Raw genomic sequence first — 26,700 nt, 5'->3', positions numbered from 1 at the left:
GATAAAAACTTGATACGCCCAAATGCGGTTAATCCATGCAGATGTATTTACTGCTAATCGATCTTCGTCCATGTCAAGCATATTTCAAACAATTTTCAACCATTGAAGAATAACGTTGGAACTTTACGACCGCTCGATAATTGGTTTACTTTCTCAGCGTTGATGGGTCCAATACAGAATTGTCAAAATTCGCGCTAATTCTCACCTCCCTGGTTACGCAGGTAGGGTGAACCCGGTAAATTGGCCAATTTATATAATACTCTCGATGTTTATAGTTTCCGGAACCTCGCGATACTGATTCACTAACATTTCGGAGTTGACTTCTTGCCTACATAATCTAGTGAATGTAAATAATTTACAATAGACCGTGTAAAACTGGGTAAGCGGAGCGGACGAATACGAACATTAAATATACCTGCGTGCGTAAATACGTTTTACAATCAGCGACGTACACGGACGAAATAACAAGTTACGCCCACGCATTGTGATAACAATTTACCGGGAACAAAGATATTTCATTCGTTATTCGTAATAACTTTGCTATAGCCAGGGACTCGAGGACAAGTTTCCATGAATCGGTTGAATGATGAGAATTTTTGTTTGTTCAAAAGTTCGTTATATGCCTCTCTCCCTCTCTCTCTCTCTCTGTTCATGGGAAGAGTGATGTATGCATATAGATATGTATTAATGTGAACGGCGCTCGTATGTGTCATTCTGAAAGGTACGATTAGAATCGTAAATCGTATAATAATTGATGGATAGACACTTCGAATCAAGACATCGTCAACTCTGCTATAGCGTTATCGCCCGATAAGCAATAAATGATTAATAATGGAAACATACGCGTTGGTGTGAAGGCGAGTCTGTACACAGCTGCGTAATCATAGTGAATACTGACCGTCGGAGCCCCAGGACTCATATCAGGTGTAAACCGACGTTCCTGGAATTTCAATTTGTCAAAGAGGCTTGGAAACTTTCCGAACGAAACAATGAGGCCCGGAGGCCCAATAAAACAGCTATATAAATTTTACCACAGTACCAGGAACCTTGTGCGCAGGTACACTAAAAAATTGTCGAAAACGATATAAGTCCTCGAGGATAAACCAAGTATACGCATAACAATACTTGTTAAATAGATTTGAAGACTTTCTCCACAAATGATTCATAAGTTTAAATTCTCCGTATATGTCTGAGTTACACATATCTAGCAACATAATATTGATCGTTATGAATGAGTAAAGACCTGTAAAGATGACTGGTAAAGTTTTGACGATTTTTTTTTCCGGTACCAGGGATAGTTATTTTCAGTTAAATAAAATTCGTTAAAAAATTGGCCGGATTAACGAAGCAGGTATACATGTATAAGATACTTTTTTTTACTACAGTATGAGAAACTTTATTGGCATATTTAACCGGTACAATTCTGGTTGCGGTTAGGACATTTCATGTTAAAAAAAAATGGCGAAACAAATTAGATAGACTGTACAACTGTCGCGAAAATCGTTGATTGTTTTACCAGCTAAATGAACCATACAAACAATTTTCCGAATCCGAGCTTTTATCGTGATAATTCTGGCCCGGATTAATATGTAAATACATATTCTCTTATTTAAATCATTTTCATTCCATATTTGCTTTTTACATAAAGTATCATGTTTGAAACCAGAAAATGCAGTTGCTATTTTTTTTTATATTTCAGTTTTTCAAGTCTGTAGTATTATATGTACATACATTTTTTTTTGATTCTATTACATATTTATCCGGGCCCTAGTCACGATGTACCAAACCAACCAGCACTGAATTTTTCAGTGTAATGTACAAGGCTTCGAGAATTTTATAGTTACTTTTTCCCCTGATTCCTCCGCCATTAGATAAGTGGCGTGTTTCTGCCATCAGCAAGTGATGAACAAAGCAAACGCACAAGATGTAGTCGTTTATCTGGACCAGTCGTAATCCAAATACGGCCAGCTGACGGGTGTCGCACAAAGTAGCACGGTATCGGAATACAATCGGTTTGTTGGTTGTATCTAGAACTTACAAAATTCCGTATTACGCCGCGAGTTTACCGACAGGCGAAGAATCATTGGAACACGTGTTCCGCCCGCACATTTCGTAAAAGTGTCAGTTTCACTGTTTTCCGTATAGTTTAACCCTCTTTGTTTACTACCGCCTGTCACTCAATGACCGACTGTATACGAGTACAGGCATGCCTATACTTTGAGGTAAAAATCAGGCCGGATGACTCAAGAACGTTGCGTAATTTTGTGCAATAATTGTTAACACTGACAGTTCAATTCTAACAAATTGCGCAATACTCACTACAGTTTACCAAATCTACGTGGGACCCATCATTCTTTATCACATTCAATTTCATTCTACCGAATTCCTTTTTCGGACATCGTAAAAAATTGGCAAAAAAAAAACCGAGCTGTACGTAACGTGTGTCACCGAGTCAAGCTAGTTTCTAGATATCATAACAACAGTGATAAAATGAAAATTCCGTTTACTCGTCCCGTATGAGCAGATGAGGCACATGTATTTTTTAAGGCATTGATCACAGGTATAAGATGTGTACACCTTGAATACTCACAATCAGGTCTTCTGGCACGATTGATGGTGTTGTTGGTTTCCTGGATAAAAGTGTATACCATCTACCTTTGGTAATATCCCAAAGAATACCCATCTACATTAGGGTGGCCCTTAATATGGGTAAAAAAAAATTGATCGCGCCGCCCTCCAAAACGATTCCAAATGATAAAAAAAAAAATCCACGCGAAGCCCCATGTATGTCCGTTAAGAGGAAGACGTGGCTGTAAGCACGAAATTTCCGTAATTTTAATAAAATTCCTTATTTTTTCACAATCGGTTTCGTATTTTTAATTTTTTTTTTTTTTTCATTATGTTGATGTGAAACTTTTTTTGCATCATCGTAACAACGATTCATACGTTAAAATTTGATTCACTTTGCCGATTTCCTACTATTGATGCATAAATAAATAAAGGCATCAACATTTCACTTGATGAAAATAAAAAAAAGATATTTTTATTAAGAATAATCTACCTACTTTCCACGTTTTTTTTCATTTGTAATTTTGAATTTGGCGGTCGATCATAAATAATTCCACGATGCAAAAAAAGAGACGTCTGTGCGAAACTTTTAGTCGGATCGATATAAATAAAATTATTGTAACATGCAATCTTTTGAGATATTTCTGTGTTTTAAATAAATAAATTTGAACTGAACGAACTAGTATTGATATGTTATTCGTACATTTTTTAAATATTATGTTTTGATCGATTATGTTTGATTTTGATGTGATTAAAAACGTTCAACAGCAACTAAATCGAATTATTGTTTCAAAATAATAGGATGGTAGAACTGAACTCTCATCAAATCTAGTATGGAGGACCTTATTATTTGATCTGTATATTGAATATCAATATACAATAGCTTCGGAAAGTTAAAAAAAAAAAAATTGACTCGTAAACTAGATTCAAAGAATCAAAATTTCTCCAATTATGAAAAAAAATTGATAATTAAATTTAAGTTCATGCTTACAGCCACGTCTTCCTCTTTTTTTATTATATGGAACCGTTTTGGAGGGCAGCGTGATCAATTTTTTTTTTTACCCATATTAAGGGCCACCTTAATCTACATACATGCATGCATTATACATACCTATATACGTACTTCGTATAACAGGTAATATGTATGGTACGCATAGGAGTTTCATCGTATATTTTAGGACACGATTCGTGGATGTGTGGCAGCCGGTCACATGCATACAGTTTAAGTGTGCTACACTGCGTATGATAACGTTGTTATCTGCTGACATCAGCGAGGTAGTGCAGTAATATCTATATTTGTGAGCCTAATGGGTCCGATGATGAATATATGCGATAGGATCCATAAATTCACTATGCAGGCATGTTTCATTATTCAGGAATTCCAACATCGCATTCCCATTACACGTACATGAATGATACATGCAATATCAGAGTAAGTAGGTGAGCGAAGAAAATAACGTACACTGGTAGTTTAACTTTTCATTAATTCCTTTATTATTAAATAAATTTGCCAGAGGCGGTGTCCCCGGCAACGATCACATAGAGTTAATTTTTTTATCTTAATTTACTAAATTGTTTTCGTTTCTCTTCCGAAAAAAAATTTTATTTTCTTTTTTTTTGTTTTTTTTTTTTTTTGTTGACTTCAATATTTAATTGCAACAACACTATTGTCACGATAATACGAGAAAGGCGGGGGAAATAAAAAGGATAAAGAAAAAGAAAATATAACGATGCGAGGGAAAAAAAGATTTTACTCGTACAAAAAAAATTCGTACGGTAAGGAATATCGTTATATTTCTATACGACATACTCATTCGTCGGAAATTGATATTATCGTACTAAATTAATTCTCACAGCATTCTCAGTAGGTAGACAATACTTGTAACTACATACTAGTTGAGAAAGATTTATTATTAACATACTTAAATATGCAATGACGCGTAGTCACCGAAGTTATGCGTAATTTGGTTGACATCTGGGACGCACTTGGTTGTACATTCACAATAATTCTCATCAGTTTATACAACCCACGTTGCGACGCAATATCAATACGTCTGTTCGGAAAAAAAATTTACGCTGCTATAACATAACGAAGGTGTACACAATTGTTCATTCGAGTTGAGCTGCGGTAAACGTAAGAAGTGAATAGCTCCGTTCTCTGATGTCAATGACCATATTTTAATATACAGCTTTTTTTTTGTTTATTATTTTTTTTTTTTGTTTTTTTTTTATTTCATTATGATTTGTCGGGTTTTTTTTCGGTTTTTTTTCTGCTTGAATATACATGATATTTTACAAAAGCCATAACACGTCGTTACATCTAAATGTTAAATGATTATTATAACATTATGTGATTATATTATACATACCATGCACTAAAACATGCACGGCACGAGGTAAAGCTATTTTTTTTTTTTTTTTTTTTCATTTATAAGCCCCGTGTTTCTTCTCGCAGTTAGAAGTATAAATTACACACATGTGTTATTATTACATGTACAGCTGGTGCCCGTAGGTACTATATTCCCGACTCTTTAATAAGCCGTTATTTTTCTTAGTATTTACTCGTATATTTGTATTCCGTGTATTCCCTACATAGCCTTTTCGCATTTCATTATTATCATCATACATACAAGCTATTTCCATTTCATTCCAATGAACAATTATACGCGTAAATATACACGGTTGTATAGACATAATATTATGTGTATCAACTGCAAGACTCGTCGGAACAAAGGTCACAAACTTATCTTGAAAATAAGAGAACAAAAATAAAAAATAAAAAATAAAAATAAAAAAAAAAAAAAATCGGGGAAAACATTGTGGAGAAATGTCCAATCAAATCGAACGTTCCAACTTAAATACTTTACCTCAATATGTTCTGTATGTCGACAATAGAGAAAAAAAAAAAATGACACCGACGAACATATTTTCAGTTTCTATCTTCTTCTTTTTTTTTTTCGTTTGACAAATAAATGAGATCACATATTTCCTTTCATTCCCAAAGTATAAAATTTCACATACGCGCACAAAAACGCAACAGCATACCGTACTTATTGATAAATGTACAGAATTATTCTTACTATTTTTATCTCTTATTATTCTCCTTCTAACTTTTATACTATACATACTGTTATATCGTTGATTACAAAGATGGTACTCGATGAAAATACACTTATATTGTATTATGCTCATCTCGCAAGTTATTACGGATTGATACAAGTCGCCGTAGCATTTTACATACCAATATATATATATATATGTATGCATGTTAACTATGCAACTCCCTTATCGTAATGTTGACATACATATTTTAGTTGTTATACATAATAATATACTATTCACGTACATCATCCAGGTTTGTTTGCGGTACATTACGTGTAACATACCTATTATGCTACAGGAGGAGAAAAAGGTGTAAACACTGGCTAGTCCGATGGGTGCCAGAATAATACACGTTTTGGAACTTTAAACGTTGTACGTTATGTATCTATATGTTTGTATAAATTAAACTAATATCAATAATTATAATAATGACGATGATGCGTGCATGTGTGAATAACGATAAATAATTTTTCAACAACGGTAATACCGTACAGAGGCGCAACGAAATCTGGTAACAGTATTTAATGACGAATATTACCCCCCCCCGTCTTTGCCCGTAGAACAGTTCGCGATTCGCGGCGAAACGTGGCAATATTTATTTACCGCGAATCGTTAGAAAGCTGCGTTTTGCGAACCCGTTCGCAGTAGTAATAACAACAATAATAGTAGTGAGTCATGAAATTCGTTGAATGGTGTCGCGACTGTTGAGAGTTTAGAGCAGCGAAAGGCAAGCGTCGTGCCGCGTACACATAATATACATACGGTACGTAAAACTTTATACGTTTTACGGCTATAGTCTCTCTGCGCTTGTCCCAGCGTCGGTTTAGCTTTGAATGTGTGCGGGGTGGGTTGTATTAAAAAACTTATGCCGCATCTTACGTGAATAAAATCACACAGCGTGTATGCGCACCTATGTAATATACCGGGTGTGCGTGTATGCGTGTGTTATATTCTGCCGGCACGCTACATCGATAATGGTTGTGTGTAACATACGCTCGTCGTGAGTCTTCCACGTACAGCCTCTCGCTAAGCATACGTGTACTATCGTATATCTGTATTTACGAATATATAGTTATATAGTCAGAGTCGATACGCCGGCGACGATCTTGACCGAACGTTCACGAAGCATCCGCCAGAGTGAGAAGGAGAGAGAGAAGGAGCGATACTCCTTCAAATAACAACACACCATATTTACAAACACACGACCGTGTAAGGCGAGTTCCTGCCCAATTACGTTTATACCTATACTCGGCGCAAGCTAACATACGGTTTATAGAAAACCTCGGTGTTGGTATTGTACGTTTAAATGCAATGGTGGGTGGGTGTGGATGAATTTGTTTTTTTTTTTTTTTTGTAACATTTCAAATTAAACGTGTATGTGTGATGTGTGTGTACGTTTATATGGAATTTTTTTTTCTTCTTTCCCTAATCTTATTTGCCAAATTGTTCACTGTTTATTTTTTTTTTTTTATGGAATTTTTGTTGTTTTTTTTTTCTTTTTAAATCGGTTCTGCACCTTCATTTTTCGATTACTATTAAACTACCACTATAGGCAACACACTATGTATGTACCTCGGTATCCCGCACACAGTATGCGTGTAAACTGAACAGCGCGAGGGTATGTCGAAATTACGTATGAATTTCACTTTTTCACATTGATTATCGTCGTCGTTGTTGCTGTTTGACATCATGGTTATGATTGTGATTATGATTACGATTACGATTATCGTACCAAATCGCGTTTATTTCTACCAAGTCCGTGGTACGTTTTTGTTCCATCACCTCAAAGTTCAAGCGGCGGTATAACCGGCCTGGGCTCGTCTTCGGAGTCGTAGAAGTAAGGCTTCCTCTCGTAGACAGATTCCTTCTCGGGGTTGTCCAGCTCCTCAAGATTCGCCTGTAGCGAGGCTTGCAACGAGGCCTGGAGCCTCTTGACCGCTTCCTTAATCAGACCACCCTCTCGAAGCAGGACCTGGAGCAGCTCGTAGGGGTCGTCGACGTTTGTGCTCGACCTCTTCTGGCTGTGATGATGATGATGATGATGCTGGTGGTGGAGGTGATGATGGTGGTGATGGTAGTGGTGATGACTCTGTTGCCTCTCGTCCTCGGTCGCGTCGACTCTTAACCTGCATGCTTCGCACGTCGCCGCCGGGTCTGCCCACGATCTCGACGGTATCCTGTAGGGCGAAGGGCGACTCTTCTGCGTGAAGCTCGACTTGGCCTTGAATCCCGACAGCCTGAGGTTCTCCTTTATCTGGGATACGAGCAGATCGACGTCTCTCGTGAGAAACTCCTGCGTCGTCGTTGCCTCTCGCCTCGGCATAACGTCGATTAAATTCAAATAAGTGGTCTCTTCAGCTGCGCTCGGCATCTTTACGCCCGTCGTCCGTCTTCCGCCGGGAGAAAGAGGGATACTGCTCGTTTCTTCGGGTTGTGCCGCTGCTGCTACACTCGCACTCCTACCGTATTCTTGTACGTATTCCTTACTCTCTCGGCAATGGTATGCCCTGGTCACCTCCGAATCCCTCGCTACCACAGAACGCGACCGCAATGCAGTTGGTCTTTCTCCTCCGTTCAGGCGAGTTCGAACTTGCGGGCCGCTGATGTGTACTGGGTCGTGAGCGTGACTCACCCGGCTGACGAAAACTATCCCACCTCTCTCTCACGCCCCCTCTCTCAAGTCTCACTCTGCCTCGCTCTATTCTCCACTCACTGACGATGACTCGACCCAGCCAAGCTACTTGCTGCTCGGCTATTCTCTCGATAAACCGGCAACGGTATCACCGGTCGACGACGACGACGACGACGACAACAACAACAACAAAAACAATAACACAACAAGGATAAATCGAGTTTGGAATTTTCCTCGTTATCGTTCGACCGCCGAGTACGATGTATATGCGTATATCAATAGACTCGTACCGGTTCGAACAAGCTGTATTTACCACCGCCGCAGACTCGGTTTGTTATTGTATTGAAATATTAAACGTTGATGAACGAGATTTCGATCCAACTCTCGGCTTCTTACGCAGCAGGTATTTCCTCTTGATATTCCTCTCTATCTCGGCCAAACTTTTGTTACAACTGTACTTAATGTAGCTCTCGGTTCTTTTGTCTATTGTTGTTATTGTTTTGGTTTCGAATAGCGTCGAGCGTCTGTGTATGCGTTACGTCACACTCTACGCGCTGCCGACGGATCGTCGTTCGTAACCGACGTCTCTGTGTGGCTACGCGGCTGTGTGTTTATCTATATATCGTATATCCGCGGAACGGAACAAACACGAGATACAGAATATGTAACACTCGCACTCGTAGTCGAAGCACACACGTGCAAACAACTTAGAACCGGCAAGAGTTTTTTTAGAGAGTTAGAATTGAGAACAGTTGATTAAACATTACACAATAATGGCAACACGCGGGTTCGGAGACTGTAGCCGACTGACGAAATTATGGACACCGTTGCTGCGAGCGATAGAGAGTCGGAGTCAGAGCCAGCCAGCCAGCCAGCCAGCTAGTTAGTTACCACCGTACGACACGACACGCTCTCTGCAATCGAGATGATGGTAGTTATGTATAATACGTGTATATGCAATATATATTTTGGTGCGCGATCGTTGGTCGTTCGGTCGTGTTTATTATATATATACGTGTATGCGTAAGTGCGCGCGCGCGCCTCTCCGCCTATATCTCGTTTAGTATCCGTGTTTTGTTACGTGTCGACGACGTACGTTCGGAACACGGGAGAATCGAGCCAGCGACTACTGCCTGCCTGTCTCTCCCTGACGCCGCCAGGCCAGCCTTCCTTCCTACTCTATTATTGTTTTGGAACGACTCGCGCATGCGCCGTGGCGCCTTTTATACTCGCTCGTGTAAACAAACCGTTAACTCAGGCAAGCCCGGTCAATCGATACCCACTCGCTGGTATGCATCCGCTACTATTCTCGATACCGTTTCTCCCTCTACCGCCCGGCACGTAATACATCGGTCAAAATTTAACCCCCGTAACGGGAATATTATTTACAAACATCACAGCCGTTTGGCTAATTACTTCGGTGATTAGGGTTTCAGCCTAACTGCTGCGTAAATCGACCATCGGTCGATTCGTTCTCCGTACTCGGGCAGCCTAATCGCTACAGCGTTTGGCGATATCTTTGCCATTTTTAAACCACCTGATCGACCTCTTCCGGTCCTCCTTGCCCTTCCCCCGTCCCCCGACCCTAGGCCCACCAACCCTCAGGTCAGATCAAGGTTACACCGGAGGCTCGTGCGCGCCTCTGCGGAGGTGTGTAGATGTGTGCGTGTGTTGTTCTCGGGTCGCCCTCCCTCCCTGCCTTTCTGCCACGCTGTCTATCATTCATCGCACCTTGTCCTCCCGGCGCAAGAAACACGTGCGCTTATCGAACCCCTTTTGTATTCCGCCTTGATTAAAGGAAAAACAAAAAGTATTGTTTACATTTCGAGGAAACTGTTGTTTATGACCGTTATTTTTGAATATCCGTTCAAGTTTCTCGTCTTTACACCTGGAACTTGTCTCGTCTTCGTCGGAATCTATCTACCAAGGGTACTCGACGAGGAACTTCCGGTTTATGTTATTCTCGATCGGGAAAAGAAACCTCGGAAAAAACCATTACTATTTTCGAAGATATTTTGTTTTCGGCCTCCGTCGGTCCCTTCCAAATCTTTCGATCATCCTGAATGACATTGGAAACTGATTTCCTACATTTTAAGATTGCATCTTAATCGTTCTGTCTGACAAAATCAACCGCGTTCGTAATTTCGCTTTTTATCCGCTTCCTGTGCTGTTTTTATCTACCTGTAGTTTTTTCCCTATCGTCCATTAAGGCATCGGAGACAAATGCGGGCTGTTGTTATTCGACTCTGTAAACAGGAGTGAAATACGCGTCAGCTGAGGCGGTTTTTATACCGTTTATATCTACCCGCATAACGTAGTCTAAATTTAGATGAAAGCCCTAAGTGCGAACGAAGGGCAAGGATGCGTACAAGGGGTGAAATTCAGTTCGATGACTTCGTTGTAACGATCAACCTGCCATTGCAGAACTCTAGATACGTTGATGTTTGGGAGCTGTATCCATTCATCATTAAACCTGAACGAATGTACATATATCTGCAGTAATTTAGCTAGCTATGGGTCAAGGTTAAGGAAAGAGCCGAGAGAGAAAGAGAGAGAGAGTTTGATTTGACGCTGGGATCCGTACACGCTCGTGTGACCGCAATATAAACTTGAGTGGTTGACAAAACAAATTCAAAACAATGTATAAAGCGTAGGACTGTCGAAATCTGTATTATCGCACTCTCTTGATTTCGCGATTTTTTCGACGGTTATTACCGTTATTACGTCGTCGAGAGTCAGCACGCTCTGTCAACTGTCAAAATTCATTCACGCTATTATCGTAAGTGGGTCTGCGGAGATACCAGTATCAATTATGTAACCAAAACGTATCTCGTTCTTATAATTATCGCTATATTTAATCGGATGAATTTGTAAACTAGCTCAAGGTTCGTTGAAGCTAGCTGATTTATGCGCCATTCCTTTATTTACACACCAATCCACGCAGGCAGGCAGCTATTTATTATGCCAAGGTGCCTGCACGAGGCACCTCAATTAACTAGTACCTAGATTTCTGCATCGTTTTCAATTCATAAATACAATGCTAGCGGGTTGCAATCGCGCTACCCACGTTGTGAAGTTCAAAACAGCTCGGCTGATTCTCTTTCTTTTCTTCGAAAATCAATATGCTTGGGTTATTTTCATTGACTTTTTATTCCAATTCCTACAACCAGACTAATCGTGTTCCAAAATTATTAATTAAATTTTTTTTGGGTCACGCATGACTGTTAATTCTAATACTTGACTCTCTTATCCCTCTGTTTGATTATAATATTTGTCACAATTCGATTTTATTCATTTTCTTACATAAAAAATTACAAAAATACGTGCTTCGTTTTATATAATTGAGCTAGTTTTTCTCAAAAATTGGTACCAAAGTGTAACTGTTCCAGCCTCTTCTGAGCGTCATCATAGACCTTTTTCACGGAGTTAGGATTAGCGAGGAATCTCTGCCAAAGGATCAACTTTTCCCATTCAAATCCGTCGATATTTTTACGCTGTGAAGAAATAGAATAATATAAAATCAACGCGACTTTTTACGAGAAAAGTGTTAGGAAATAAATAATTATAATTGTTCTTTTCATTCGTGAAAAGTAAATCGCAAACAGTTTAATTGAAATTATAAATTTGAGGTTGAATGAGCCAACTGCTATCCTACTATATTCTTTGTTCTCATCAAATATTTCAATAATTCAAGTTCTACTTCTCTATAAAAAATTACCAGTTTTTCCTTCAGCCGTTTTCTCCGCGCTGCAACGTCGTTTTGAAGCTGTGAAACCCGGCTGACCACTTCCTTCGTTCGCGTTGCTGTTTCAAACGACGTTTGTATTAAGCTCGACGTGCGGCCGTTGTTTATTTCCCGTTGATAAACTTCTTTCAGTTTGTCTTCCCTATAGAAAAAGTTTTACCGGTTGCGGTGGTTAATAATGTTCATGACATAGTTTTTAAAGTCCAAATTACACGTATAGTTGCGTTATGTACATGTGCATATGCATGGCACATCGTAAATAAACATTGCAGTTTCTAAATTCATGAGCAGGAAGAGTGTAATTCCAGAGGAAAAACAAATATCAAAAGAAATTAATTTTCAAATTGCAAACCAAATACTCGTGGAATTAGAAAGTAAGATTAACAAAAAACTGATGAATCGCATGCATAAACATATCTAATAACGTCCATAACGTGAGAATTTGAAATTTCACAACTTTGACGTATGATTCGAAAACAGTTGCGACCAAGGAGATAAATTTAGATGTGTAAATTGTATGGAAAATGAATGTTGACAGTTGAGGTACGTGTGTTTGTGTCGAAAACACATACGTGGGATACAAGTATAGAAATATCAAGAAATTTTAAACTGGAAGTTGAACAATTTTCGGAAATAAAGCCGTGCATCTGAAATTTTTGATGAGGTTTATTGGGATGGAAACTGTCCAAATTATGTACTTTCAAAGACGTTTATTTATACCCTGCCCTGTACTCACAATGATATGACCCCGTTTAATCTGCCGTCAACATCGTCGCCGAATATTTTCTCTTCGTTTGCTTCATTATCTGCTACTAATCGTTTGAGTTGCCTCATGGACTCGGCCAAAGAATCAATGTCGTTTACGTTACCATTCATCATAGAAATAAATATTTTGTTGTATACATTCCTCTTAGCGGGTGAGCCTGAAACGATAGCGTCATATTCGGCTTGCATTTGCTGCGTGATGTTCTGTAATTGAAATGGTAAATGGAACAGTTAAAAAACACGAATAAAAACATTTGTTCTTATTAATTATGTCACTCCATTTAATAAACAGACAATAAATATATACACACATCCCTCACTGAAGAGAGCGAATATTCGGTGGAGAGATAATACCGGGCATCTGCGACGAATTCAACCGCTTCCATAACTCTGTTGAATTGCAATTCCATGAGCATGCAAAGCAGGTCTGAGTGCGCGTGTCCGCGTTCACGTGCTAATTCCCGAAGGCGAAGCATACTGGATAGACGGTGTTCCCTTCTCTCGTATCGAAGCCGAGCATCCAGCACAAGAATTTCGGTTATGAAAAATTCTGCAGAATGCGTTACCGCCTCCTCCACTTGATTTTCTCGCCAAAGTCGGACCTTTTCTTCTAAATAATCTCTCCTTCCGATCAACTCCGTTACCTCCGCCCTGAAATAACCGCCTAATTGAGATTTTTCGAAGATATTACAGATGTCAAGTATAGATAAAATACTCACTCGAGATGCGCTTGTGATTGAGGCAGCTTTGGGTTACCATTGTTATATATATTCACTGCCAATTCTTGCATGGCCAGACAAGCATCTGCGCTCGCTTTGCTAGTGACCTCTTCGACCTTTGAAGTAATCAAACTGAAAACCATATTTAATGCTTGTACATCTTACAAAATTAAACTTTATACAGCAATAAAGAATATGCAATACTGATTAATGATTTACTTTTTAAAACAAACGGATAATTCTTGCAATATTTCTTCTCCGCGTCTGTCTCTGCTGTCTTCCATAAAAGTGTTATAGTCTGAATCATTGATGTGTTCGTCTTTGCCAGTGTTTCCAAAATGTCGTTTTATACAAGCAGTTAAATAATTGATGTACATCTCGGTCTGAGTTTTGCATAGCTCTAAAGGCATCTGGGTCCAAACGACTGCAGGTCCTTTCTGAACCAAATAGTCAAAATATGTATTGTTTGTTTCGAATGACATAATAGAAATTTGTACATACAGTTTCCTAATTTCTCTTATAAATTATTAAATGTTATGATAACTTTTTAATTCCAAGTTTTGTACCATCTCCGCAGCGTCAGCATAAACATTGATTAAATGTTCCACATCTTTGTACAGAACTCTATGGACTTCGTCAAAATCCCTTGTGAGATCCAAACAGTCCTTGTAACGCTCTTCCAATTCGCTGCTCGCTTTAGCAAGCTCAATTTCTTCCTGCTCAACATCTTCGTTCACTCTGTCTTCCTGTTCCCTGTAACACAGAATTTCCTAGTATTTAAAGTCCAAAAAATTTTTATATGAAAATGACTTACTTTAAATTTTTAACACTTTGTTCGAGTAACTGTATGTATGCCCAATCCTCCTTATAAGCTTCTCTCTCCACTTCATATTGACAATTATAGTCCGTTTCATCTGTAATCTTAGAATGTAGGAGTTGGCGTAGCTCAGGGCAGTTTGCAGTGGCCTGTTCAAGCTCGGCATTCAGATCGTCGGTTAACCATTTATTAGTTTTTGTCAGATGTTGTTTTCTGCAATTCGGACAAAAAAAAAATCGATCTTACTTGCTTAGAGGTTTATCTTTCAACTGAGATATTAAAAATACTTACATTTGAATATCCTCATCTGATAAAAAATTCTCACGCGTAACATGAGAGCAAAACCATTCCAAAAATCGCCGGCTTTCAGATTGATGGCATATTCTGTTTAATATTTCTGGAGTTATGTTGGGTGATATGTCGGGGAAAATTTCATGAATTTTTTTGTGCAAAATTGATCCTGTTACTTCCATTGCTCGTAATTTGTGCGTTAATTGTAATATAATCGAGTAATTGAAGCAATCAGCCAGACACTTCACTAACCTTCGTTACATTCGACAGTTCGGTAAACAGTGTAGTTCAAAGTTCAAACCGCGGGTATTTACCAACGATGTTTATAACCTACAAATTATTGTCCTCGATCTGGCTTTCGGATACTTTCCAAGCTTTCAGTGTAAAAAAAAATAGACTAAGAAAGAAGACTATATACTATGAGTGAACCACGTTTTAACAGCCACTTATCTACTATTTGTTCCACTTCATAAAAATATTTTTAAACATTACATAGGTATGACAGTTTTTTACGACACTCAGAAGTTTGAAATTCGGAATTCTTCAGCATCAACGAGATCATTGGCTATAAATTGACAAAAAAGGTGAATCATAAGCCGCACAAAATTTGGCAAAAGCTCCATACAGAGCGCAGCACTATTCGACTCACTTTTTTTAAACTAATTTCCAGTGGGGAAACCAATGTCGGTAACTAATCTATATTTATTCTATTTCCTGACAGTAGCTACATAAGCAATGCATGCACGCCACGACGCTTGAGGGTATGTTAACAGCTGTTAACAGCATGGTTTTGTCATAGAAAATTAGTTCCAGAAGCCTGGTCAGAGGACGCGCCGTTGATTCTCGTGTAGCCTGCTAAAATCCGGAACAAGTGGGATTACATTCTATATTTATTTATACATTTTTCCGCTACACTTCATCACAAACGGGTTCTTTTACTTTTGTTAATAATAACAAGCCACAATGTGGCAGATGCAGGAAGAGGAAAAACATTAGGTTGGTTTATTTTATTACCGATCCAAGAAAATGTAAGTCCCCGCAATGCTTGAGACTATTTAACTGTTGCCAACTTGAGGCATTGGTGTCGGGTTGGTTCCGCCGTCAGCGTGGCTTGCAGAGCCACCGTCAGAGTACTCCCGAAATCACGGGGCGCTGAAAAATTCGAATGTGCTTAGCTCGCATCCTGTGTCACGAATCTGTGCAAATTTGTGCTCAATTCAATAATTTTTCGTAATTAACTCGATCCGTGGAGCTGGTCTTAGTAAGTGTTCATCAAATATACACTTCCAAGTCACCGAGACGTTGATTTTCACGCCATATCTCTGGGACTGGTTTTTTCAACCTAAATAAATGACATTCACGATTACGTCTTCACACCGACACTAAGATCCTGACGTTCAATTGTGTTTTCACAACGCGCTTGATCATTTTTCTTCATAGATCGTGCGTGAAGTCGTTTCTGGTATAAATTGCGAAACCTTTCGTCCTGTATAACCGTTACTTTTAATTTTCAACAGGTATGTGCGGGCTCTAGAGCTTTATAGAATGAAGAGAAGAAATTACAAATCACCGTTATGCAGAGCTGAAAACTACAGCGACTCTATATCAGTGAATATTATCGCCGATGCAGCCTGAAGTGACGTGTTAGGAGTCGATGTATAAAAAGAGCCGATACCGTGAGTCTTACCTGCATCCTGTTAAAGTATCAAGATGCCATGATATTTGCCCATAATTTCGGGTAGTGATAATTCTCATAGAGGTGATCTCAATATAATTATACTGTTGCATTCTTATGTGACACTGTTCGTAAATCCACTGCAGATAATACACAATGTTTTGCTATATATTTGAAGCATATAAGATTATTCTGCCGTATCACATCCATCGATTTGTTTAGAAACTAAAGCAACTCAAATTTACGCCTGATACAGCATAGCCACGAAAACTTGATGAACACGGTTTGATTTGTGCTCGAATATTTCGTGCATCGATCCAAATGGGTAAAATCTGGAAAACGAGCAATCGCAGTTTGATTGTCTAGCTCTCATAATTTTTATTTGCAACATTCTGAGATATTATTTATTCTTGTGTAATTTCCGGTAGAAATTTTACCGAATTAAATTTTTTCGAGTTTAGAATCTTATATCAACACGTAAATTGGATAGGAAATTGAGGAGGAATTGCTATAACATTCTCAGATCATAAGTTTGTCAATAGATATATTTTATATCATAACGTAAACAAGATAATTGTACAAATAGCATATTATAAAAAGATGCACATATTCGGGAAGTGAATTTCTTTTCTTACTTCCCTACTTACGTCTCAGCAAAATATATTAGACGTATATACAATTAGTCTCTGAAGACAGTGTTACTTGATAATGAGACTTATTAGAGTGTTATCTGAATTCGCGTAAAAGACTTCAATTCAAGTGACACTGTTTATTGAGGACGATTATTCCATACAAACAAAAGGATTGCAAAAGTAGCTCGGAGCAAGCCTTTGGCAAATTGGATTAGATCTACTTGAACCAAACCACGAAAGTCCTTGGAATGTATAATAATTTAACTGGAGAAACAATCTTGATTCCTAATTAGACGTATTCAAATCGTTATCGAATTTGTAAAACTCCGTTACACGTAGTTCGTAGAATTTGACTTTAACAATTTCATCTCATTACATCCATTATATTATGCTTACGATACACACTTGACTTGACAGCACTGCTCCTAAAAACTATTGACAAACCTTCCGATGGTAGAATAATATGGTATTATTATGTTATCAAGGCTATTTTACAAAAAATGGTCGTTGTACGTTTTAGAAATGAAATAACGCCCTGATTTCTTCACAATTTCTAACAATTTTAACAATTAACAGCTAGTTACCAAGGTCTGATTACATATATAAATGTCATTACTTTTATCAGTAATTCGTTTCTCCAATAACACGCAATATTGTCGCTATATATACAAGACAAAAATATTCGCGATACTAAAATCTCAGTTTCACGGAATGATTGTATTACTTAGAGGTCTGTATTGTGTTACTTGGTCAAAGTAAGTACTATAAAAACGCGAAAGAGGCTGCAGGCGCTGCTCAATTCACTTCTAATACGTTTTCGAAATTGAACAATGCTATATTCCTTCTCGAACAAGTTGAATCATCGTAGGCAGAGTTTTCTGATCATTCTAATGAATGACATATCTCAAGTCATGCTAGTCATTGCAAACCATCAAATGCTAAACCAAGAGTCTATTTAATACTTCAAATTTTAAATTATTGGGAAACCTCTGCCCTTAATCAGTGACGATTTATAAATCTTGGTTGGGTAAAATATTGCCATAATTAGTGAAGATGGTCCGACTTTCAAGAGTTATGTTCTACATTCAATTTCGAATTTAAATGATAAATCTGTTAATTTCGGACTCCGGTAACATTAATATATCCAAGTCAACATCGAGGATTGTTAACTGATTTCTTGAAACGCATCCGCATGACGCGTGTATACGGTTGCTCGTAATGTAACCGATCGCGATTCACGTTTTGTGCGTAAAGAAATATTAGGTCGGGAGTGACGCCAAAGATTATGCAATATTAGGGAAGCCTTGGTGTGATAAGGGACCCACATAAATGCTCTAGCCGAAGCATGTCTCGAGCAACGGTAGCACTTTAACAATCCTTTTCTGGAGACTAATTGTGCTAAGCATCTTTCTCGTATCTCGATTATCTTCGTTTGATTCGTACTCGACTGAGTTCCTCGAATATTGATGGCTGTGAAAGTGTTTTGTCTAGATTGAACATCGTTTTCGGCAGGTAATTTTTGTGGCCGTCTCTGTTTTCGCGCACGCTTTTCACTGGTGCACGAAATATCATCATCTGGCCTATTCCTGTTTTCTGTCTTGATCTGATTTTCATAAGAAGCTAAGTAACTTCTTGTTATGCGGTCTATCATTTCCGAACAAGTACCAACGTCCAATTGGTAAATACTGCATTTGTAGCAGTAAATTGGCTGATTCTCACTGCAACGTCGAGAGACAGTTCCCTCGTGCCGCGTTCCGAATCCAGTCCTCTTCAGAAACTCAGATCCGCAATTCTCGCAAATTAATATATCCTGCGACTGTAAGCTTGCCGCGGCTGTGGAGCCGTCTACCATCTCGTGGCTGCAACCACCGCGGCACTGCTCCATAAGTTACGTTCGCATCATTTCAGGAACATCAGGTGTTAGTTGAAGAGATATTAAGAGAATATAACATTTCAGGAATATCAGGTGTTAGTTGAAGGGACATTAAGAGAATATAACAGAGTATTTCACATATGTATTCGTACAAATTGCACGAATCGGAAAACAGCGTTAGCAGCAAAGAAAAGGAAACTACCAGCCCTAGTGTGATATGCTATACGGTATAGGTGTACCTCCACCGGTATTTTCTGCAATTTGCCAAGTTTTTAATGTGTAATCTGACAAAAGTTAGAAAACTTGTAATGCCATTTGCTCAAATTAATGAAAGCGAAGTTGTCCTCAAATGCTTCCAATAAACTGTTGAAAGTTTGCTTTCACTTGAAGCGAGTGGACTCTGACGACCTACACTTTGAAAAACTAGTAACGAAATCGTAATTTCAGAGATGCGTACAAACTCGATAGAAATACAATTGCTGCTAGATTTAGAGCTGTAGTTAATTCCGATTGCATAATCTTGTACATCATACATAAACATACGAATGAATGGATGGCATGCAGAAATTGAGACAGCAAAGAATAGTACCAAATGTGTCATGCGTTAGGTAATTAGTGTGATTGTAGAGTAATTCTGATTGAATCATGCAGTACAATTCTTTTTTTTTATGCAGTTAGTTTACCAATAGGCTATTATATAGCATCGAGTGAATGAAACTGATTGTGAGACAGTAAACTGAAAGTAGTAAATTATAATCTGTGGAGATACTCACCCAAGAATTGTGGTTGGCGGTATAACGCTACCGCTAACAGTCGGCGGAGCTGGAGCCGGAAATACAGGGGGACCAGGCGGCGGGCGTCCACCACCACCAGACGGCCTATTCATTGGGACAGAACAAAGTTGATTAGGCATCTAATGAATACTAAAATGCTGATACTTCATGCTCGCAATCACGGCTGTACGCACTGTAAGTGTTGATGATGGCGCGGAGTCGGAGGAGCCGTTGGGGCATTGGCGGTTGTAACCCTGTGAACGTGTAGCTGGTGCAGCTGTAGCTGTGCAGCATCTTCAGCGAGGTAAGAGCAGCGCGAGCATTGTCTCCTGTTATGGACCTTGAGTACATGAGTTGACAAACGTTCAGCTCGGGCGGCTTTGTACTCGCATAACGCGCAAGCAAACGGTTTCAGGTGAGTGTTCAAGTGGCGTTTCAGGCACCAGTTGTCCACACCGCTCCAAGAACAGTAACAGCACGTGTACCTGGGTGAAAGGAATCGCCAAATCGTATTAAAACGTATACATCATCTCCATTGACTATAATCATATTTCAGCCTAAGAATCAACAACTATTATTGTGCAAACTTGTGATTTTCACAACCTTCTTTCTTGGGCTCCTTTCGACGCTCCTTTGAGGTGACTCTTGCTATTGCATCCGCCATTCTGCGTTCTCCGTGCTGGTGTGTGCATCGTGGTGGCAGGCATCCCTGGCGTTGGATAGAGACCAGTAGTTGACGTGGAATGCAGCTGATAGCTTTTATTGTTGTACGCGGTTGGGTAGTTTCCGGTATGGTGGGAGCCAGTGGAAGCGGTTCCTCCGCTTCCAGCAGCAGCGCTCTGGTCCTGTAAGGACTTGGAGGTGCTACCGGTGGGTCTACGTATCCTGGCCAACTCGTATCGGTGTTCCCTATGCATTCTCAAGAAATGTTTCTTCACATGATCCGCTCTGTTAAATGGCTTATAGCAGACGTAGCAATGGAACGGCTTTTCCTCACGGTGAATGTTCTCGTGCCGGGTGTACAGATCTCGCCTGTCCGTACCGTAGGGACAATACGGACACGCGTACCTCTTCCCGCTGGCCGTTGTTGTCGTGGTTCCGGTTCCAGGACTCTGCTGATAAAGTCGAACTTGAATTATACGGTGAGTACGAAAGTCTTCTTGTTCAATTCTCTTTGTCAATTAGCCTCCTATAATCTGACTAACTTTCACCTGTTAAGTAGTACCTATTAGTTTAATATCGTATCTTCATATACCTGATGCAAATGAGCATGCTGCGTCGACGTTGCGGCGTGAACATCGTGAAGAAGAAAACTAGTGGCGGGAGGCAAAAGAGCTGCAGGAATTGTTTGGGTTTCCTGGGACCTACGAGACGGAGGTGACGGTCTCTCAGCCCGCTCGCGGACCCGCTCTAGATAAAGGGTAACCTCGTCTGCGAGGGAGTCTTTCCTGCACTCCGTGGATCGACCCGCGTGGTGCCCTACTCCACCATCCTCAACGGACACCCTGGACGGATGCAGTCCGAGGAAATGCTCGGCGACTTCCCGAGGCCCTCCGCCGAGACATTCGCCTGAAAATGACCAAGTTGGCATGTTCAAAAATTATTCGTCACCAACTTTTTTATAGGAAAAATTTATTGATTAAAATCTATTACAATCTATTTGTTAATTAACTATTTTACAACGTCAGTCACGTACGATTCAAGAGTTTACAAGCACGTTATTCAAACTTTGGAGTTTCTACTGAAAAATGATTCAACACCGGGAGATGCAGTGTCGTAATACTTACCACATTCGCAGCATCTCCAAGTGGCTTTGGTCGCGTGGTAGGCAGCAACTCGACTACCTTCTGTACATTCCAGAGGTTCTTCGGCGCAGGTCCAACCTGCGTCGTCAGTCCCGTCATTTCCGTTTCCGGTATCGTCGTCCGTGTTATTTTTATAGGATGCCGAAGTCTCGAACTCATTTTGTATGCTCGATGCTATCGTCGTGAGGAAATGAGACGAATTATTGGAAATTTAAATGTAAAACAGATGATCATGCAGTTTAGCCTCGATTATATACGTCAGAGCAGAAACATTAGCGCAAATATAGCAATTATAGTACAGGCGTATACGCAGTATAGCTATGACGACGCAGAGGAATTATATAAAATGTGCAACAATTTTGACTAATTTTTAGATTCATATTTTCACTCAAAGGATCGATCTCATTGTAAAATACGTGGTGATTATCAACACAATGCACCGAATTACGGATCCAGAATTTATACTGAACATCGAAAGACGTTACTCATAGAGTTAATGCGAACCCTGAAAAGTTTCTTTTCATCCATGTAGGTATGATTAAATTGTTCGGCGTTCATCATTAGAGAACAAAGTACCTATGTATTCGGCTCTCAAGGTGTCCCATGACCTTATAATTTTCTTACTTCGGTGATCAGGATCCTCTCCGTACAGCTTTCTCGTGATCTCCTTGAACATATCTTCGTAGCAGTCAATCCTGCCGATTCCGACGCCGCTACCCTCCATGCCCACCTCCGGTGATGGTGCAGCGACCCTCCCAGTGTCAGCACACCCGGCGCTCGGCCCGGTTCGCGGTAAGCTTCGAGGCCGGGCCTCGGTTGATGGACCTGCTTCACCCTCCCTCCGCCGGCTCCTTCACCACCTTCTCCTCTTCCTCTGACGGTGCTACCGCTGCCGCCTCTTATACCTGAAATTGCGAACATCTCCGGTATTCTTATACCTAGGTTTCAACCCTGCGCCGGGCAGAATCTCGTAACTCCTCTCGACTCTTATACCTTTCATGCATGATATAGATACCGGTGTATATATGCAGATATATTATAACGTATATAAGCATGTAAGATGACATTGCGCGAGTGAGAAATAACGCTCATTGTTCAACACCATTTTGTTCTGAATCGCAGTTTCCTTAATTTATAACTTTGGCGCTTTAATCATGCTGCATGTTTTCAACTTTTCTTGATCGGTCGCAACATTTTGAACATCATTTAATATACAAGCGACGGTTGATTTTTTTTTTTTTTTCTTTCATAAAAAAATGTTAACTTTCTGTTATTTTTTTTATAGTAATACAAACCGCCGAATAAGAGTTACTGTAAGTTGTAACGGTGAATATAGTCTTATATGCCATTGAAAGCTGCGCGCTTTCCGCGGCAAAAGAAATTGGGAACCGTATATAATGACCGCCGATTTAGCTTCTCAAAAATATCATTTTCTCTTGGCATTATACTACTTTGCTCGTATAATTTATTATTGTCGAAACGTACTTATATCGCAAAATGTGTTCGTGATGCATTACTGTACATTTTTTAGTCGACTTTCCGGGACATGGAAAAAAACGAATGTCAAGATTAAGACGATAACCAACGGTATTACGATCGTACTTTAATATACACTTTGTGAAAAATCGTAATATATATATATATATATATATATACACACACATATAGATGACAATCTGTTCCGGAATCTAAAAACGAATTCTCCCGGCACGAAAGATTTCTGTATTACATTTATTAGCATACTAATTTATCCTGAAACAGAGGGGGTTGTAAATGGATTTTAGCGTTATCAAGATTTATATTATACGATAATAATCGATCTCGAACTAAACTTGAGTAAAAATAAAAATTCCAAGTGAACAAGTATACATTGTATTATGATACAGCACGTTTGTCGTGTCAACGTGCAGCTTGCAGCTTGCGGAAACGTATTATCCATACGTATATGGGGGTTAATGCGGGGGTTGTTCGGGTGGTACAGGAGGATACAAATACGAATTGTCGACCGCGCGTCGGGCTGATCAAGAAAAGAGGGAACTAAGTTGAAGAGACGCGTTGTACGTCTGTATTGATCGCCCGGGGTCAGGGAGTCTCGAGACCATGTTCCTAGTCGTCGGCCCGGTGGTTCCATGCTTCGCGCGTGTGTTCGTTCGCCCGTTCGTGTGGGCGTGAGGGATGGTATGTACCGACAGAGCGGAGGGGCGGGGGTCGTTGGATGTGAGAGGAGAAAATCAATACACCCTCGGAGGAGGTCGAGGCGGCTGTAACTCGGCGCGCACGCACACCAATCCGATCGACGGATAAACGTGCAGACTCGGCGTAAACGTGGACGTAAACGCAAGCACGTAAACTTGAGCGCCAGGTTGGCAGGGTAGTGGGGGGGGGGGGGGGGGGGAGGTTGGTGGGGTTCGTCAGGCAGATGGGCCTCGGCTGAGTTCGGACCGCCTCGGCTCCCTTCGACCTCTGCCCCTCCTCCCCTTTCTCATCGAGTTGGCAGCAGAGAAACGAGCACAACAAACGAACGACCGAAGGAACGAACGGTCGAACGGACCGACGGATGGATGGACGGATTGTCGACCGGTTGCGAGCCACTGACTATAACGACATCAGGGACACACGTTGGCTGAAACTTCACGAGGAAACGGTTCTCGTAGGAACAGAGCTAGAGGAACGCGGTTAGAGAGATGTTCCACAGAATGTTCGTTAATTTTTCGGTTTAAATAATTACAATACGGTTTTGTAATCCAGGAGCTTTAAGGCAAGGCAAGCGGTTACGTCATCTATCCTCGTGCGAGTGGTGAAAACCCCGGTTTGTATCGTTTCACCGTAAACCCCCTGTACTCTGTAGTTATCACTTTCGATATATGCACATGGAAACGCGCGCACATTTACGTACGTACACAATACATACATTCATATTCGGGGAAGGACGCGCGCGCAAACAACTACTTCGGGTTTTAAGGGATGGTCGGGGGACGCACGACGCGACGGTAGAGACGGTTGGGACAACTGCTAGGCGACTACCCCATTGCGCCTGTCTACAGCTCGTGGGGTTTGCAGAATGCAGGGCACACCTGTGCGTTGCGAAACATCGTCGTGATCGCACCGTATTCGTATATATAGATACACGTACGTAGATATCATATGTATACGCGAAAGAACTAATTCACAGGAGGACGATGAGGAGGAGGAGGAGGAGGAGGAGGAGGACAGAAATGTGGAAGGAGAAAGGCCAGCATGACGCGACGTCCGAATGAAACAAGGCGAATTCGGGAGGGAAATTTAGAAGGCGGTGGATGATGCCAACGCGCCACGTACATACATACGCGAGAAACGGGTCGTACGGAGTACAGCTTACGTATTGTTATTGCCTACTCACTCTTTTCAAGTTTTGATATTTTGTACTCACCCAAAGTGAGGCTGAGTCGATCTCGTGTCCCGTAGAAAGGAACCTCGTGTTCCACGATGTTGAGTTGCAGGTTGTTTCCTCGGCGGCAGTCGGGTGGCGAGTGGGTGGCAGGCGGGGTGGTGGCCGGGTGGGGTGTTGGGTGGCGTTAGGAGGGGGTCGTTGGTGGGCGTTGGGAGGGGGGCAATATCTACCACCCCTCGCCCATTCAATCCCGCACAGTACACATGCCCATGGGCCTCCTCCTCTCTCTACGCCTGTGCGTGCGTGCGTGCGTGCGTGCCTTCACCCTCCCCACCTACTCCTCCCCCTCCGCCTCCCTCCTCCTCCCACCGTTCCCCCTTCAACCTCCTCCTCCTCCTCCTCCTCCTCCTCCTCCTCCTCCTCCTCTTCTTCCTCCTCCTCCCCATCCTCATCCTCCTCCTTCTCCTCCTCGTACTCCTCCTCATCGCCCACCCGCGTTTAATACACGTAAGCGCGTCACCCGGCTGCACACACATACCGGCAACAACGACACGACACGACGACGACGACGGTGACGGCGTCTGGAGCTGCGCTTCGTATCCTCATAGGAGTTACTGGATCTATCATGGTGAGACACGCGTGGGCGGATGCTGATTTCCTGGCTTTCTTATACGTACAACGTAGAGAGAAACCGTAGGAACCCGGAGCTCGCGCGATTATACAGATTTTCTGCACTGCCAGGGGTGGAATTGCCAGGGATCTACCAGATCTGATGCTCCACCATGCGGCCCCGTGTAGTCGATCTATACTTCAATTACTACAGATCGTTCGAAAATCGACCGCATTTTGCTCTCCGGTTTTTATGAACGAAAGGGTTGAAAAATACCTTCGTCGGCGCATGCTTGTTCAATATTTAAAAATTAGATGAACCTTTATGTTATTTGGTATGTTTTTTCATCTGGCACAGTTTAAGGGCAAGTGATAACATAATGTATGAGTGTAATTGTTGAAATCGATCATTGTACAAAATGAAAACAGTATGTTTCCAACTTTTTTTATGATGCAGAAATCATTGCTCATGCAAAAATTATGGCATATGTATGACAGAGATCGACTGTCCGGAACTTGTCGAAAGTGACAGAGTAGGGCAAAAAGAATAGAAACAAACGTTTGAAAATAATCTGACAGGTGAATATCGCAAATACCGGCGAGAAATCAAGATGCGACCGTTGATACTCTTCAAATTGACAGCAAGTAATATTTTCCCTATTATATATGTTTTCACCTTCGAAGGAAGTATAAAAGCTTCAATTTAGCTTACGGAATTCGCTCGTCCGTGATATCCGGATGTTTTCCCTCCGGGTATAGTTTACTCTTAATCAATACTTTATGATAAACCCCTGACTACGGATCAGCTGGCTTTACCTACAACCTCTTTCTATAAGCCGTACCATCTACGGAGGGATGGTGCCCACCGGTACTGCAGTGTACAAGATTTATCATACAGACGTATAAAATTGGAAGGGCGTGTGTGGAAATGAAGGGTTTATATACGGAGGAAGAGTTGATCCGTAAATCTTCTTCCGTTTCCGTTTCTCCATTTATATTATTTCTCTTAGGCACAACAGAAAAAATTGTATTAATTCTCTTATGCCGATTGGATGATCCGATGTATATACCTAGGTATATATTACATATGTACTTACACACATACCTGTACATATAAATATATATGCCTGTGCCGCTGCAACTCGAGCGAAATCTATCCATATATGAATAGCGTTTTTTTTAATGTAACACGTATCAATCGAAGCCTGATGACTGTAAAAACATTTATTTAAATCGTGACGAGGCATCGAGTTTTTCATAAAATTTATGCGAATGCTATGTACCGATATAGTTGTAGTACTGGTTTTATTATGACTTTTTTCAA

The 26,700-nt window shown here is 40.6% G+C and overlaps 3 protein-coding genes and 1 long non-coding RNA gene across 15 annotated transcripts; 1 reads left to right on the top strand and 3 right to left on the bottom strand.

Moving 5' to 3' along the window:
- Nucleotides 1-4,725: 4,725 nt before the first annotated feature.
- Nucleotides 4,726-9,438, bottom strand: LOC124177471 (GSK-3-binding protein-like). The gene has a single exon (XM_046559857.1). It carries the CDS (start codon nucleotides 8,039-8,041, stop codon nucleotides 7,454-7,456), a length of 588 nt encoding a protein of 195 aa, XP_046415813.1. The 5' UTR covers nucleotides 8,042-9,438; the 3' UTR covers nucleotides 4,726-7,453.
- A 410-nt stretch (nucleotides 9,439-9,848) lies between these two features.
- On the bottom strand, nucleotides 9,849-25,058 carry LOC124187340 (protein charlatan). Of its 12 annotated transcripts, XR_006871891.1 has the most exons (9): nucleotides 24,807-25,058; nucleotides 21,974-22,302; nucleotides 21,380-21,571; nucleotides 20,848-21,161; nucleotides 20,196-20,707; nucleotides 19,787-20,077; nucleotides 19,593-19,697; nucleotides 16,950-18,805; nucleotides 9,849-9,859 (listed from the first exon to the last, which is right to left on the bottom strand). XR_006871891.1 is itself a non-coding variant. In XM_046579685.1 (8 exons), exons 2-8 carry the CDS (start codon nucleotides 22,119-22,121, stop codon nucleotides 15,782-15,784), a joined length of 1,572 nt encoding a protein of 523 aa, XP_046435641.1. In that variant the 5' UTR covers nucleotides 22,122-22,302; nucleotides 24,807-25,058; the 3' UTR covers nucleotides 15,433-15,781. The 12 variants fall into 12 exon arrangements, 11 of the variants coding, with proteins under 11 accessions (XP_046435641.1, XP_046435629.1, XP_046435637.1 ...); XM_046579685.1 differs by lacking the exons at nucleotides 9,849-9,859; nucleotides 16,950-18,805 and adding an exon at nucleotides 15,433-15,791; XM_046579673.1 differs by lacking the exon at nucleotides 9,849-9,859 and having other exon boundaries at nucleotides 16,842-18,805.
- Nucleotides 11,639-15,317, bottom strand: LOC124187455. The gene is made up of 9 exons (XM_046579687.1): nucleotides 14,640-15,317; nucleotides 14,346-14,561; nucleotides 14,098-14,284; nucleotides 13,751-13,968; nucleotides 13,532-13,663; nucleotides 13,124-13,463; nucleotides 12,784-13,016; nucleotides 12,021-12,189; nucleotides 11,639-11,796 (listed from the first exon to the last, which is right to left on the bottom strand). Exons 1-9 carry the CDS (start codon nucleotides 14,819-14,821, stop codon nucleotides 11,659-11,661), a joined length of 1,815 nt encoding a protein of 604 aa, XP_046435643.1. The 5' UTR covers nucleotides 14,822-15,317; the 3' UTR covers nucleotides 11,639-11,658.
- LOC124187484 lies at nucleotides 15,775-19,708 on the top strand. Its single transcript, XR_006872009.1, has 3 exons — nucleotides 15,775-15,900; nucleotides 16,157-16,315; nucleotides 19,585-19,708. It is a non-coding gene; the product is annotated as an uncharacterized LOC124187484 (long non-coding RNA).
- Nucleotides 25,059-26,700: the final 1,642 nt, after the last annotated feature.

This window comes from Neodiprion fabricii, chromosome 1 (assembly GCF_021155785.1).
Source record: "Neodiprion fabricii isolate iyNeoFabr1 chromosome 1, iyNeoFabr1.1, whole genome shotgun sequence".
Lineage (NCBI taxonomy): Eukaryota > Metazoa > Arthropoda > Insecta > Hymenoptera > Diprionidae > Neodiprion > Neodiprion fabricii.
Note: the sequence above shows the minus strand (reverse complement) of the source record. Positions and strands in the feature narration are given on the sequence as shown.

Coding starts and splice junctions, on each gene's coding strand:
- LOC124177471 (XM_046559857.1), bottom strand. CDS start 8,041: ATGCCGAGCGCAGCTGAAGAGACCACTTATTTGAATTTAATCGACGTT.
- LOC124187455 (XM_046579687.1), bottom strand. CDS start 14,821: ATGGAAGTAACAGGATCAATTTTGCACAAAAAAATTCATGAAATTTTC. Junction 14,285..14,345: donor CAAAGTGTTAAAAATTTAAA/GTAAGTCATTTT, acceptor TCTGTGTTACAG/GGAACAGGAAGACAGAGTGA. Junction 13,969..14,097: donor ATGCTGACGCTGCGGAGATG/GTACAAAACTTG, acceptor TATTTGGTTCAG/AAAGGACCTGCAGTCGTTTG.
- LOC124187340 (XM_046579673.1), bottom strand. CDS start 22,121: ATGGAGGGTAGCGGCGTCGGAATCGGCAGGATTGACTGCTACGAAGAT. Junction 21,572..21,973: donor CTTGAGAGCCGAATACATAG/GTACTTTGTTCT, acceptor TCACGACGATAG/CATCGAGCATACAAAATGAG. Junction 20,078..20,195: donor AAAGGAGCCCAAGAAAGAAG/GTTGTGAAAATC, acceptor CCTTTCACCCAG/GTACACGTGCTGTTACTGTT.